The following is a 14,439-nucleotide window of genomic DNA, read 5'->3' as shown; positions in this document are numbered from 1 at the left end:
CTCACCTTCTGCATCTTTTTAAAGGGAGAACTAGATAAACGCAGCAGTAGCAAATAAAGGAAATACACTACTAACCTTCTCTATGCAAGGCAGATGCTCCCCCGGTACAGAGAGCTGGCATAAAACCAAGGTATAGAGGCTGTTTGGCAAATTCTCAATAAATATTAAAAACACAAGTCCAACGATATCTGCATTTTTTCCAAAGTTGATGGAAAAATTAAAGCATGTGTTGATACTTCTGGGAACAGAGGAGTTACCAAGATTCCCAGGTTCTGGGGAAAGAACAAACAGATGGAGAAACTACCTGTTATCTTGAATCTCAATTAACGTCAACAGAGAACAGAGAAGAGCACCTGCACTGGAGACAGGACCACAGCACCTTTTCTATCTTTCCAGAAAGGCTTGCCTGACTTTTTTAAATGAGAGAGCAGAGTCTAGTGGAATAATGCCAGCAGTACCTAAGACACGGGATGTCTTCTTTCTACGGGGTTCACCCTCTTCTCCTCTCTCCTTGCTACTATCCAGCCTACAAGCACAGTGGAAAAGGAAAGAAGAGAGACTACTTTGTTTTAAACAGAAGGTAGTCGTCATGCTCTGTGTTGTGCATAAATGTATTCTTTTTATATATATTCATCTGCTGAGGAATAGTGGAGATCAAGTGCACAACCACCCCCTGAAATTAGTACAATGTTAAGAGCATAGAGAATAGGTTCACCTTAAGCAGCATCTTAGAAGAAATACCACCTCATGAATATATCAAGACAACAGAAGTCTGGAACTCTAAGCAAAAAACCTATCCCTGCAACAAATCTGGATTAATGGGTCCTTAAAAAACAGTTACTAAAATAGACTTTTTATCTTAAGTAGAAATATTTCCAATATAGAAAAACACAATCACTTCTAGTTCAAAAGTAACCAAGCATGTAGCAAGTGCATTACATCAACTTAAATCATAAATCTAACCTGCTAATATTTTCAACACAATACTTAGTACTCACACACTTTTGAATTACTCTAACACTATTTTAAAACAAATCCTTTCACTGAAGAAAACATGGATATATCAAAACTATTTTTTAAACTAATGAGTTTCCCCTTTTGCAAAGCAATTACTTTAAGTACTGAAACGGTTTCCATGGCACCCTCCACATCACCATGACAAATACCGGCAATAGCTGGATCTAAAACAAACAAACTGAAAACCCGCAATCAGCAGCACTTGACTCAAGGAAAAACATTAAATGTTTTCAAGCAGAAGAATTGAAAAACTTACTCTCACTGAAAGAAAAAAGTATGTACGCACACCTGCTGTTCTATCAATCTACGCAGGAAACAATTTCACTGCTGCATCATAAGTAGAAGAAAAGTGCTTATTAAAACATTAATCACAGTCCATTATATTCTGACTCCATGCCAGAAGTTCCCATTACATCACTGAAAATATCTATTAACCAAAACCTGATTCTGACAAGTTACAGAAGTGTAGTGTTTAGGATTTAGTAATGTAAAAGTCAGTTTTAGAAGAACAGTTACACAATTGATTTTGCAGTGGCAAGCAAGTATAATTAATTGTTTTTGTGACATTTATTACTGCAGTGGGGTTGATTTAACTGGTGTTTCTACTGTAAAATTCTTCAAAAATTATTTCAAACTTCATCTACTTTTATTAAACACATTTATTGTGAAGGTATTTAATACCCGGGGCTGGCTAAACAATTTTAAAGTGTGCTGGATATACCAGTACATGTAAAACTGTATTGTCTTGTGTAAATATGGGCCTTGTTTAGAACTGCGTCTCACAGGAAATTATGCCAAATGAAAACCATCTCCCCTTCTCCTCTCCCACTGAAAAGGATTTATGTTTTTACATTTAATACCAGTTAGGTAAAGAAACAAAAATACAGTGGCGTTACCTTCAAGCCTCAGCAATAGTTCATCTGTGAAGTCCGATTATGTTCAAACCCCTATTTTGTTATTACAAATGTGGCCTAACTTGAATGCCTAAGTTTGGAAGAGAGAGAAGCAAACAACCCAATTCCTTCTGGAAGTCTGGCTCTACATGTGTTGTTTATCTAGAAGAATTTTCAACTAACTATTAAGCAAGGCATTAAATACAAAGCCATGAAAACCAGTTCCTAAATGCGTGTATGTAATTTCCAGCCAACTTAACTGCAGGTACATTCTTCAACCCCTGTAGGCAGCCCCACGAAAATGAAAACAATTCAAAGCTGTAGAGCATGATAGGAAACATGGATTATGTCCCTAACCCAAGGAAGGAAAAAAAAGAGCATTTTTAAGACTACGCTGAATTAATCATGGCTTCTGTAACTGTCTGTTTAGTGCCACCAATCTTCACAAGACTGCTGCCCGTTCAGGGATCAGTCTCTCTTTCTCAGCTCAACTGAATGCTACTGCATACTCCATGTGTGTAAATGGACAGGTTTACTGGTCTTGCTGTGGGGTGTACCAGCTGAGGCAAAGCACTGCACAGACAGCACCACAAGCCAGCTTTAGCATTGCCAGCAACCTTAGTGCAGGTGTCAAGCAACCAGGTAACATCTCAATCATTTGATACAAAGGCTTATTTGAAATGAAAGCAGTGGACGATTACAATGACTAGTATTTAAAGAATTCATTGAACGTACACCCATCCTGCAAATACTGCATTTAAGAGACTCTGAATTAAAAGCACCTTATGTCCTTAGTATTTATGATGAATAAAAGGGGTCCAGAACACACAAAGCTAAGAACAGATATGCTTTTGTGGCATTTGTTTATTTGTAAAAGGCTTGGGTTCCTCTTTTGCCCTCTTGACCCAACACACATGAGCCTCTAACTACAAAGACGCACAAGACAATAACCTTTTACCTGTCCTTGGACATCTCTCAATTTCAAAGACCCAAAGAGCTTCAGTTTTCCTCTCCTTTCCAAGTTGTGCCATGACACCAGAACCAATGCAGTCTTATTTCTTACAGCTTGGTCTTGTGTGTGCTCACAAGCTCCAGCTGAAGCTTTTCTTGGGAAGGTAGAACATCTGTGAGATGTCTCACCCCATGCAGCTTCTCTGGGCACCAATAAGGCTCCTGATCATTGTGAGAAATGGTACTCATCAAGAAGAAAGCCACAACAAAGCTATCTGAAAGGGGTTAAAGAATCACAAGCAACAGCTCGAAAAGCTGTACAAAGCTTCAAGCAAGACATTCCCATGTCTCTCTGCCATTTCAGGAAACGTGGAATTCAGCCATTTGATACCCAACCAAACAATTTTCATTTGGAAGGCTGCTTCACAATTATGTTTATCAGTGTCAAAGTCAAGAAGATGCATCATTTTTGGCTTTATTTTCATCTATTTTGCTGGCCATCCCATTGAGTCTAAATGTTACACATAACTCCCCCTCCTTGAAGCAATAATGTTGGAGAGTCTGGGAAGCCTCTTCCTCTTTTCAGCCTTCCTTCTTGCAGTTTTATTACAATGGATTTTTACAATGCCATAGAGGGCAAATTAGAGGACCCTTCAGAAAGCTGTGAGTGTTTGCCTCAACTGCCCCTGAGCGGCTCCTTGTTGTGACATCTCTGCTATTCTTTGCGGCCAAGTACAACAGGAGTGATGCTCAGATGCTAATTAAGAGGATTTCCTCCTCTCAGCAGTGGTCTTCAGTGTGCTCCCATATTCTACATAACAATCATCAGAGAGACTTCACTCCTTCTTGCAAAGATGTTCCTCTCTCTGTAGTCTGGGCTTAAAGAAAGCATCTAGGGGCTCGTCCCAAAACCCCCAGATGAGTTTTGCCACAGGAAATTGAGGCCCTCCTGTTGCTGAAGTGACAGATAAGCAGGGAAGATCCCTCCTGCACATGCAAAACATACTGTTTTTCTTGGGGGAACTACACAATTCCCAATACAATTATACATCTGGCTGAGGAGTCAGAGGGACTCACAGGGCAATACGATGGAATGCAGGAGAAGCAAGGAGGGAAAAAAGTAAAGAAAAAGAAAATAGCACAAAAGCTACTCATCTCAAACCACGTAACTTTACAGAAGCAACAGAAGATGTAAAACTTGAGGTCTACAAAAATATGTTTTTCTAAGCTGATGGAGGACAACCAAAGGAGTCAAGTCTGCGAACGCACAAAGTCACTGGAGAACGATACATCAATAGCAGTATCAATGCAGAGGATGAAGGGAGGGATGAAAACAAAGCAGGGCTTTCAGTAACAGGTAAGAACTATCACAGACAATCAGATATTTTAAAGTAGGCTGGTAGTAATAAGGCTTTGATTTGGCAAAATGCAAAGAGTACAGTATATAGTGCATTTGGCCCACACAACTGCTGGATGCCTCCTACCACATTATAATCTATCAGCAGACAACTTTGCCTGAAACTAGTTTAGCTGCCTACTTCATAGCATTGCTTCTATACCTGCAGAGACAATTCCGGGTTTGCTTCCTACCTATTTTCAGTAAAAAAAAAAAAACACCAGTATTTACTGGTTAATCCTGCGGTACAGTTTGCCAGACAATTCTCCATTCCTTATGTTAAAGTCCTGCCTTTTTTTTTTCCTTCAGATTATATGTATTTTAATAAATGCATGATTTAGTATTCTGCAAGCCCACACTACAAAAAGACTGTTCTGGAATAAATGGTATAATTACATTTCCTACAGCGACCTTGTAATCTCTCGAGTATTTATTCTAGACTAAACAGCCTTACTCAGCTGCCCTGTGTCTGATTGTCGATGAAAGAGGCTTGTTTGACAACTGCTTCGAGCAGAAACATATTTTTTCCATGATTGCATGAAGAAGTAAAACAACATTAACAGACCAGTATTCCAAGTACAGAGACTCATGCTAGATCGATGAGTTAATTCTGAAGCCAAACGCCAACAAAAACAATTACTACGGACATTCTGCTGTCATGGCCAGCTTTTGAGGTTAATTTAGTGACACATATACAACTACAGCCAACTTTACATATAAGAAACTACACGGTGTATGCAGGCTTCCTTCTTTGTTTCTTTATATATTTTCCATATTCTCTGCTTTTATAACCCTCCTGAGACCTTTTACAGTTACAGAACCCACACTATACCCACAGGTGGGCGGGCAGGAAGCAAAACTCTGTTTCATAAGCAGTCCACCTTTAATATATTCAATTGCTAATGACCTTGACAGAAGAGCTCCATGCAAAACACCATATACTACAGGGTGTCGTTTGAAATGCTCATAGACATTTTTGCCAGAAAGCCGATTTCTTAAACAGTAAAATTTCAGACTTACTAAAAGCTGCACTCCTTTCCTTGATTTCCATTCAGCTGGAAAAATTGGTGCTAATCAACCTCCTCTATATTGAACTTGCGTCCTTCCAAAATCCTACAACAAAACCTATAGGATTTCTACAGTATGCTAAAGCAATACAAAAGAGTTTCTTTAGGCAGTCTTTATAGGCACCATGCAAGAGGTATGAGAAGTATGAAGCTAGGGAAGTTTAGGGAGGGCCTGCAAAATGAGAGACAGCCAGAATAAAACCAAATTAAGATGATTTACACACAGTTCTGTTTCCTTCCATCCTCTTTTGAAACAGATTGCTCACTTGGCCATATTCACTATTCCAAAAAAGTGTATCCATAAAATACTTTTTATTCAGTTATTCATGATGAAATGAAGAAAAAATAGTTTACTGTAAAAGGCTGTATGCAAATGTGACTGTCTTTAAAGCCATGATCACTTCTTACCTACCAATTCTCATCCATTAAGTGACAGATTCAAAAGGCACTGCGGCTGACAGAAATCTTCCTACTGAGGATTGCATCTGGCACAGCAATAAGAGACACTGGGAAATTTAGACCATATGCCTTGGTAGCCAAGAGAATTACTGCAAGAATGAGTGCAGCCCTCTCCTGGCCTCCAAAGCAAGACAAGCTTTCCTTGCTTTTACTCAATCTTTTGACTCTGACTACTGAGCTTACTGAAAAACTATTCTATTCAAAGGAGCAGAATGAATTCAGTGTTCAAAATCAATGGTCCAAAGCAGATCAAGTAAGCCCTTCATTTGTGGCTTTTCTCCTTTTCCAAGATTCAAGAAATATCTGCATACCTCAGTGACAAATCACCTGCTACAACTTTTAAGGCCCAGTGGTCCTGTCACCCCTTCAAGATCAATTTTCAGTTATTTCACTGTCTTGAACCCAACAGAGACACTGACAGGGGTTTAGCAAAAACTAGTCTGGCCAAAGACCAGATCAGCTATGGCTTAAGAAGAGTTTGGAGAGCATCCTTACTATTGCCTTACTTAAGGAAAAAATCATTATGATTGACAGCAAAGAAGTTACACGAGTCACTTCTAGAGTAAGTGCCAGAACTCTACATGTGTTTCAAATTACTCTACAACACTGTACAAAAAAGAAATATGCAGAAATTTTCCACTTGAAATAAAGGTTAAAAATTAAATGCTTACAAAGCTCCAACAGATATGAAATCCAACCTCATCTTAATTCGAAATTTAAAATTACTGAGCTGTCCTACACCAGGAAAAAAAGTAATGAAACAATCCATTGTTTATTAATCACAGTGGGCTAAAAAACATTTGTTGTATGTACAGACTTCCACGCTACTCTGATTTTGCTTCAGTACTTGTCCTTAACTTTTAAATCTAACCTAAATGTCATTTTAGCTTTTAAATTATCAAAGTATATTACCTATCCTCATTAGCTTAGTGTTCACCACTGTTTTTTGCATCATATTTAAACAAAACGCCAATTAACTGAAGCACTGCTAACAATGTGACTGTACATGAAAACAAGCTGATAGATGAAAGGGAAGTCACATTTTTCCCTAAAGAAAACTACAGATATTTGGAGTAAACCTGATATTTATATTCACATGTATATATCCAGGATGTAGCTCTCCAGAGAAAGTTAAGTAGGCAAATGCAGTTTTATTTTAAGCAGCCCAGGTTTGACTTGGTTTAAAGGTCTGTACAAAAGCTCTCTGTAAAGGCAGAAAATTTTAAAGTGGAGAGCAAACAGAAATTCTTATCTTACTTGTAAATTGCCCCTATTTTGCGAGAATATGACTGTGTTAAGAGTACAATCCACTTGGATTACAACAGACTATTTCTAAACTTTGAGATAAAGCTCACCCATCTTTACCCAAAATGTTAATCACATCAGCAGATTTTCAATTTATTGTCAGGTTTTAAGTAGCTTGTGTATGGCTCTTCCACAGCTGTAAATACTTGGTGTGAGAACACTGTGTGGCTGCTCCTGCTTGCCATGCATACTTACAATTAATGCCAAGAATGTCTTCACATTTTTCAGGACCTCAACCAATCATCATTTTTATCCGTGGGTTTTTCTGTTTTGGTTTTGCATTTTGTTTTGGTTGCCTTAATCAAAACTACAAAACAAACATACATTTTTAAAACAACAAACTAATTTCCATCCCCATCCTGTTCTGCTCTTTCACTACTTGGCATGTCAAAGTTTGTTATATTTTTTCTTCTCTTTTGTTTTGCAGTAAGAAAAATCCAGACCTCCAACCACACAAATTCAGTGTGCTCAGCTAAAACATGGGGGAGAGGGGGAAAGAGGGCAAAGGCTTTTTCTGCTCTTCTAAGGAAACTTCTAAAGTAAACTAATGGCATGTGTGCCTCAGCATCCAGGCGCTTCTGCTCCCTCTCTCAACCCCACACCTCCATTCCCTGAAAAGCATGGTAGGTCACACAGCCCTACAATGACTTTGGCAGTTGAAAAGATTTGGACCAATTTGACCCAAACAATGACATTCCCAACTTTAGTCAAAGTACACCAATCTGTTTCCAGTCACAGGAGTGCTAGTAGGGCCTTTGATAACACAGGGCTCTCTAAACATGACTCCTATCAGCAGGTTGCTTTCAACTCAAACCAGAAACCAACAGTTTCCCAAAGCACATCACTGAACATCTCAGTAATTTAGAGTACCGACCAAGACATGCAGACCAGGACTATTACTCATCATGGACTGACAGGCAGCTGTAGAGCCTGCCTCCAGGACAGGCACATTACAGTGATCCAAAACACTTTTCTCCAAGGACAGCACCACAGGTTTGGGAGATGCCCTCATACATGTTTTCCCTTCTTCTTCAAGCCGTATTTCCATTTGACATCTAAGATAGTCATGAGTTGGTCCTCACGGCCTGGACACCCACAGTGATCTTTATCATACAGATCAGACCATTACCAACCTGGCATATTCAGGGTACATTCACCAGGTGTCAAGACTTCCCTGCAGTAATCCCACAGATGCGTAGTCAAGGGAACCTCTATCAGAGGCAGGCTCCAATAATGCTTCACTCCTACGGCCATTAAGGTTAAATACAGTCTACAAGTTACTGTAATACATGTTGCTCCCAGAAAGCCATGTAATTCAAGATTATTGACTATATTTCATTACTCTTAGAAAATCTTCCTCTATTAAAAAATGGGGAGTCTTGAGGGTGTTGAAGGACACAAGCCCCTACACACTATACCAATCGTTTGTGTTGAGGGGGAAATAAATTTATTTCTTCACCATTCTCAGACTCCCAACACAATGGCACAAAATGCATCATAAGGATGTTAAATGTTTATGTACACAGAAAAAAAAAAATTTACATCCCCAAGAGAAACTGAAAACAGTTTCAGCAGTAGGAGGATGCTGAATCAAGCTTACTGGACTGTACGCAAGTTATTTGTAAAACCCAATGAGCAAATACTATATGTCATCTTAAAAAGCAAATTTAAAATTAAATTATAAGAGATCCCTAACAAAGCTTTTATATGATCCCTTATGTATTCACCATTTTTCTTGCTCTTTGCTATAAATCTTCTTGCCAGATGTCTCTAACAACCGTTATTGGCTCAACAGGGCTTTGAGCAACCTTGCCCAGAGGACAGTATCCCAGTATGGGGGTTGGAACCACATAATCTTTAAGGGACCTTCCAACCCAAACCACTCTATGATTCTATGAAAGAAAAGCAACAATGATGCTGAAATCTGGAGTGAGTTTTACAGAAGAGGTTAAGATGTGAATATTCAAAAAGCCCACTTTACTGAGTGTTCTGAAGATAATAAACTGTATCTTGAAAAAAACCCTAAAAAATTCATTAAATTCTGCTACCAGAAGTGAATTTAAAGCTTCCAGTTCAGCAGCACCTTTGCAATAATTCTAGCTCTAGAAACTCAATGACAATAGCCTGCACATTCAAGTGAACTATTTAGCAGCAGTAATTAACAAGACTGCAAAATTATTAATGAGAACATGAAGATTTAACCTGTGTTTGTACAAGTATGAATGACAAGGAAACTAAAAATCTTTAACAGGAGTGGATAACGTTGTGCACAACTCTTCTGCCTCACCCAGGCAGCTGTATGCAGCTGCCTGAAAAAACCCAAAGCAGGGACTGAGGCACATTAGTTAAGCATTCATCATCAACAGGAAATGCACGATTTCACATAAACACAGAAATACAAATATATAAATGAAGCGCCTTGCATGGCTTAAGGTATTCAGACACCCCATGGAACAGGGTTAGAGTTGTACAATCTGACAACCCACTGCAAACAGCCTCAGAGGAACTCTTTCTGGTGTGTACCACCGACCCACCACTCCTTGCTACCAAAACCACTGCCAACTCCTCCAGCAACTCCAGAGCCTCTGTACTCAGAGGGGTGAAATGACACATGCAAAAGCATCTCTAAGAAAAGGCTATGAGCACTGTTTGCAAATGTTGCTCAAATATGCTCACATACAGACTCTACAATTAAAAGGATTTTGTATTGCAAGGTGCTGGGCTGCCTTTGAGCCAGTGTCACAGGCGGTGGGATGGCCATGGAACATACAGGATTCCTGCTGATCTGGACACCAGCACTCGCCTACGGGGGCACAAGTCCTCCCTGCACAAGTGATCTCCCCTTGATCACTTTCATTTGTGATGAAGCTTAGGGCCAAGAGGGCCCCAAACTCCCTCACACTGGAGGTCCCTCACAGCTGTGCTCCATCCAGACAGGTGGTGAAGGCTGAATCTGGCTCTGCCCAAGGTTAAACTGCTAATTAATATTTGGTCTCAGAAGCTTGATATGAGATAAAAGTTACAGGCATCAGGAAGACACAGAAACAGCAAAAATGGGGACAACCTCAGTTCCAGACAGCCTTCAGTTTTCTGAGGCATTAGGCTACTTATTTACTTAAATAAAGTCTATATACCTCTATAATTTTCTGGATGAGATACAATCTCTCCTGTGCCAGTGATTCCTGTTTGGATTTCAGTGGTCTCTGAAACTGAATACTAAACTGCTCCAACTTTGCTCAGCACTTTGTGGCTTCAATTTTCTCATATTGAACAGTCAAACATAAACTGTTACTTTTTAAGCTCTTTCTTGCCCTGCAATTCTGCATACTCATTCTGCCACATAGTCTTCCAGGCACTCTAAGTGTTGTTGCCCTTCAAAGTTAGGCTATGATGAGTTGGGTGACACTCAATGTCCCAGTAGTTACACTTTTTCAGGTGGCATTTCACCTACCAACAGGTCTCTAGAGAGCAGATGCGTCACTTCTGGACTTCCCAGCCTCCGTCACACAGGCACAAAGGGCTCCCAGACTCCTTTCCAAACATGGCTGCACAGCACAATGCCGCCAAGCTGCTGGACCAGCCCTGCATTGTATCTTTTGACAAAGTTAAGCTCTGTGCTTCATTTCTCACAAACGCAGTTTGATTGTAGACAGCAGTCGACAAGTAAATCTACCCTTTTCCATGGCAAACAGCCCAACTTTAATATTTTTACTGGCTTACAGCTGGGTATATTAAGCCCCGGATTTTTATTTATTTATTTTTTAATACCGTGCAACTGAAAATGAACAGCTACTTCACTATGACTGCCAAGGACAACCTTAAAAACACTAATGCAATCCAGTCCAGCTCTCAATAGATCTATAAAGGCTAGAGGACCAAAAATTTCAGCTTATCCACCCAAACAAAATGTTGGTTGGGCAGGAAGTCTAATATTTCATTAAGATCCTTACAAAAACGAGAAAGGAAAGAAAAAAAAAAAGAAAGACCCCTACGTGTTGGCAAGCTGAAGATGGTAACAGTCCTAGCTATCATGCCATGAAACTGGAATTAAAACTTGCTATGTTACTCACCCCAGCTTTCCCAGCATTTCAAGCTCTGGAACTTGCGGTCCGTAGGTCTCCACTTGCAGAGGCTGATACGTATACAAAGCTTCCTCTAGTTTTGGAATAGGAGCTAGTGAAATAGACTGACCCTGTGGAAAAAAAAAAAAAAACCACCACAAAATGAAAAAAGGTAAGAAACTTCTACATATCGGGTCAAGGCTTTAGTTTGACTATTCTTAAATGCAATGCAAGAAATAAGCTTATACAATTAACCTGGTCCAGGCAAAGACCATCCCATTAAAACATACTGTCTATTATATTGCCCATTTCTTCACCATTTAATTTTTTTACTGAGATCTATAGTTTGGAAGTAATGTTTCATTAGCTGTAACTCTATAGACAAGGTAGGAGGAAAGGGGGGAGTTTTATTGAAGGCAAGCGTACCACTAGAGAGTGCAGCTGCCTCCAGTGTCACCAGTAAAATTATTATTAGAAAAAATTTTGTTTACCAGAAGTAATATCAAACAAATGTCTCTGAGCAACCCTATTTGATTCTGTAATCGATGATTTCCTGAAAGCCCTAATTAGAATGGGAGGCTGCTTTCATTTCTCCCTGCAGCCTCTGTAAGCTCCCCTATATAACAATTCTCAAGATAGATTTTCACAGCACAATACAATTAATTCATTCAGCAAATTCCCATTTGTTTCATAACTAAAAATATAGAAACACACAAGCATAAAACTTTCATTCCAGATGGTACTTCTGCAAGCCCTTCAGACCACTGAGAAACAGCTAGACATCCCCCCCTCCCCAAGTCTCACACAAAACAGGAGACTTGTGGCTGGAAAGGAAGGGTCAGGAGGATATGAGATAGAGCCAAAGTTAACAGATGTTGCTGCATGACATGCTACACTGATTTGTTGATCTTTCACACAGTTTCAATTTTCTACTGTATTCTACGGTGCTCATGAAAATTAGCAGCAGCAGCAAAAAGACAGCACTGTGAGTTCCCTCAGAACAGCCTGGCTTCCCCTGTAGAAATTGAGCTTCACATCTGCAAAATGCAGGAATTTAGGAAAGTAGTAGTATTGGTTTTGTAGACATTTTGTCTGCAACAAGAGATGGGAAGCTTTCCACGGTATAATATCATGCATAACCCTGGCTTCCCACTAGTGATCACTTACTGAGCTTCAGTTCCCTGGGGCCACTCATGTAAGCATTTGCTCCCTAAAGTGGAAACTAAAGGCTCCTAATGTGGGACACTGGGTTAAAATTAACTAAAGAGGACAAAAAAAGAGTTACTAGAAGGGGAAAGATGATAATTAAATTTGTGGTTGGGGACAGTGACCTTTCTGAATTTGGAGTATAGATATTTTTGTTTAGACAGTTGCAGAAAATAGCCAAGAAAATTGAAGACGCAAGTCCTTGAGAAACACTGTTATGGATCTATGTTGATATCTATGGAAATATCAGCAGTTTAGGTTTTCCATTGAAAGACAAGAGAACAGACAGTTCTAGCCTGTTTCTGCACTGCCTGGGAGCCCAGAGGGGCTGCTGCTACCACCGTTAGCATGACAGTCTCCTGAAGGCAAGATGTGGTGAATTCTCAATTCAGCCATGAGTCATGTCAACTTTCATGGTTAGCATGCTGTTATTTCTGTGCCACAAACTACTGCTGCACCATTCAAACCAGGCAACCACACATACAAATAAAGAAAAAAGAAAAAGGTATGGAAAGAAAGGTTAAAAATTTATCGTTAACCTCACTTCATGATGTTTAAGATACAACTGCAGGGTCTTTTTATATTGCAAGAAGTTGTCAATTTACAATCTATTCAAGTTCATAAAAATATAACTTGTAATTACATACATGTGGGGCACATTACACCCATTGTAAAACATTAATGTATAACTAAGACTTTTAGATTTAAATTTCTAACTGTATATTTCTCTCTAACCAAACTGAAGGGAAGGACATACCAACATCTTATATGTGCACACCCCCATCTGGTGAGTGAAAAAAATCCAGAGCAATTTCGTTCCAGCCATAGAAATGAAAATTCAGTTTCAGGCAAAGTTCAAAACCATGATAAACATTTTGGGAAATTACTTGTGTGTGGAAAAAGGGAGCAGCTCAGATTGCAGGAGCCACATCTCTGGAGGGCATCACCAGAACAGCTGCTCACTGTTAGCAGAGTTGCCACTGCTGCATTCCTAACACTTTTTTAACAAGAGCAGCTTCTGCCAATGCTGGCCAAGAGACACGGGAAGGCTCCTGACAAATGGACTGGGCTCATCACAACCTTCTTTCCACACCTCTGTTTATGCTGCTACAGATGCCCATTTCTGGGAACTCCTGGGAGGACAGGTTGAAAACATTTAATTTGTCTTCTGCTATTTGGGGGTTCCCAGCTGTACTGTGGGGAAAAAATGCTTGCTTCAGGAAAAGTCACTGAGCCATGCTGGGACCTCTCAGTGAGGTGCAGTGTGGTGGATGGTGACCTGGAGAGCAGATCATCTGAAGAGGAGGAGAACAGAGGAACTGTCCATCCTTGAGCTGGTCTGACCTTATGTCCAGCACAGGCCAAGACATTTTCATGTGCATGTAAAAAGCCCAAGGACTGTTCAGTCAAAGCACCTTCTTTTGAAAGGCATCCAACTTAAAGATTTCAGATCATAAAGGTCCATGGCACAACTGCTAGGTAAGTTATTCCAATAGTTAAATATTTTCACCATTAAAGAGTGGCAGACCATCTGGTTCATCAAGATCAGTTTCAAAGCACTGATTTTTGTGTCTTTCTCACCTGTACCCTGGGACAAGGTGCACACATTAGGAGTACATACTTTTGCATGGCAAAATGACTGCACTGGTTTGTGTCCAGTCAGCAGATCTGCACCTCAAGGAGACTGTGCAGCTGTATGACACATCTCATTTGGCTTTGTTTTGCAAAATCACAACTTCAGCTGATAGGCTTTGGCACTGTGGATTACATTCCACTTAGCAATGGAGTTGAGGGGGAAATCCCAACATGATCAGCTGTTGTTTCTGCCCTACAGCTGTCTGGCCTTTAGACTGAGAGGTTTTTTCCTACAAACCAGATTTTATTCTGCCTTGATTCAGGAAAAGGTTAGATATAAGCATAAGTTACAACGTACATTCCTACTGAAAGGAGCTGAAGCCTGGTCAAGCCCTGCAAGCCCATCAACTCTGTAGTTGTTTAGGTTGTGAACAGGATATATCTGTGCTGCTGACTCCTTGCAATGCCAGTGCAGAGGCATGGCTACACAGGCTTCTAAGCTCACCAGC

General features: G+C 39.9%; 1 protein-coding gene across 1 annotated transcript in view; it reads right to left on the bottom strand.

Moving 5' to 3' along the window:
* The window catches only part of MNAT1 (MNAT1 component of CDK activating kinase), a 124,521-nt gene that overhangs the window by 26,467 nt on the left and 83,615 nt on the right, over positions 1-14,439 (bottom strand). Inside the window, exon 7 of the mRNA XM_005149622.3 lies at positions 11,159-11,280. Within this exon, the coding sequence (XP_005149679.2) occupies positions 11,159-11,280 (122 nt within the window). The remainder of the gene's footprint in view (positions 1-11,158; positions 11,281-14,439) is intronic.

This window comes from Melopsittacus undulatus, chromosome 4, assembly GCF_012275295.1.
Source record: "Melopsittacus undulatus isolate bMelUnd1 chromosome 4, bMelUnd1.mat.Z, whole genome shotgun sequence".
Classification (NCBI taxonomy): Eukaryota; Metazoa; Chordata; class Aves; order Psittaciformes; family Psittaculidae; genus Melopsittacus; species Melopsittacus undulatus.
This window is presented reverse-complemented; position numbering and strand designations above follow the sequence as displayed.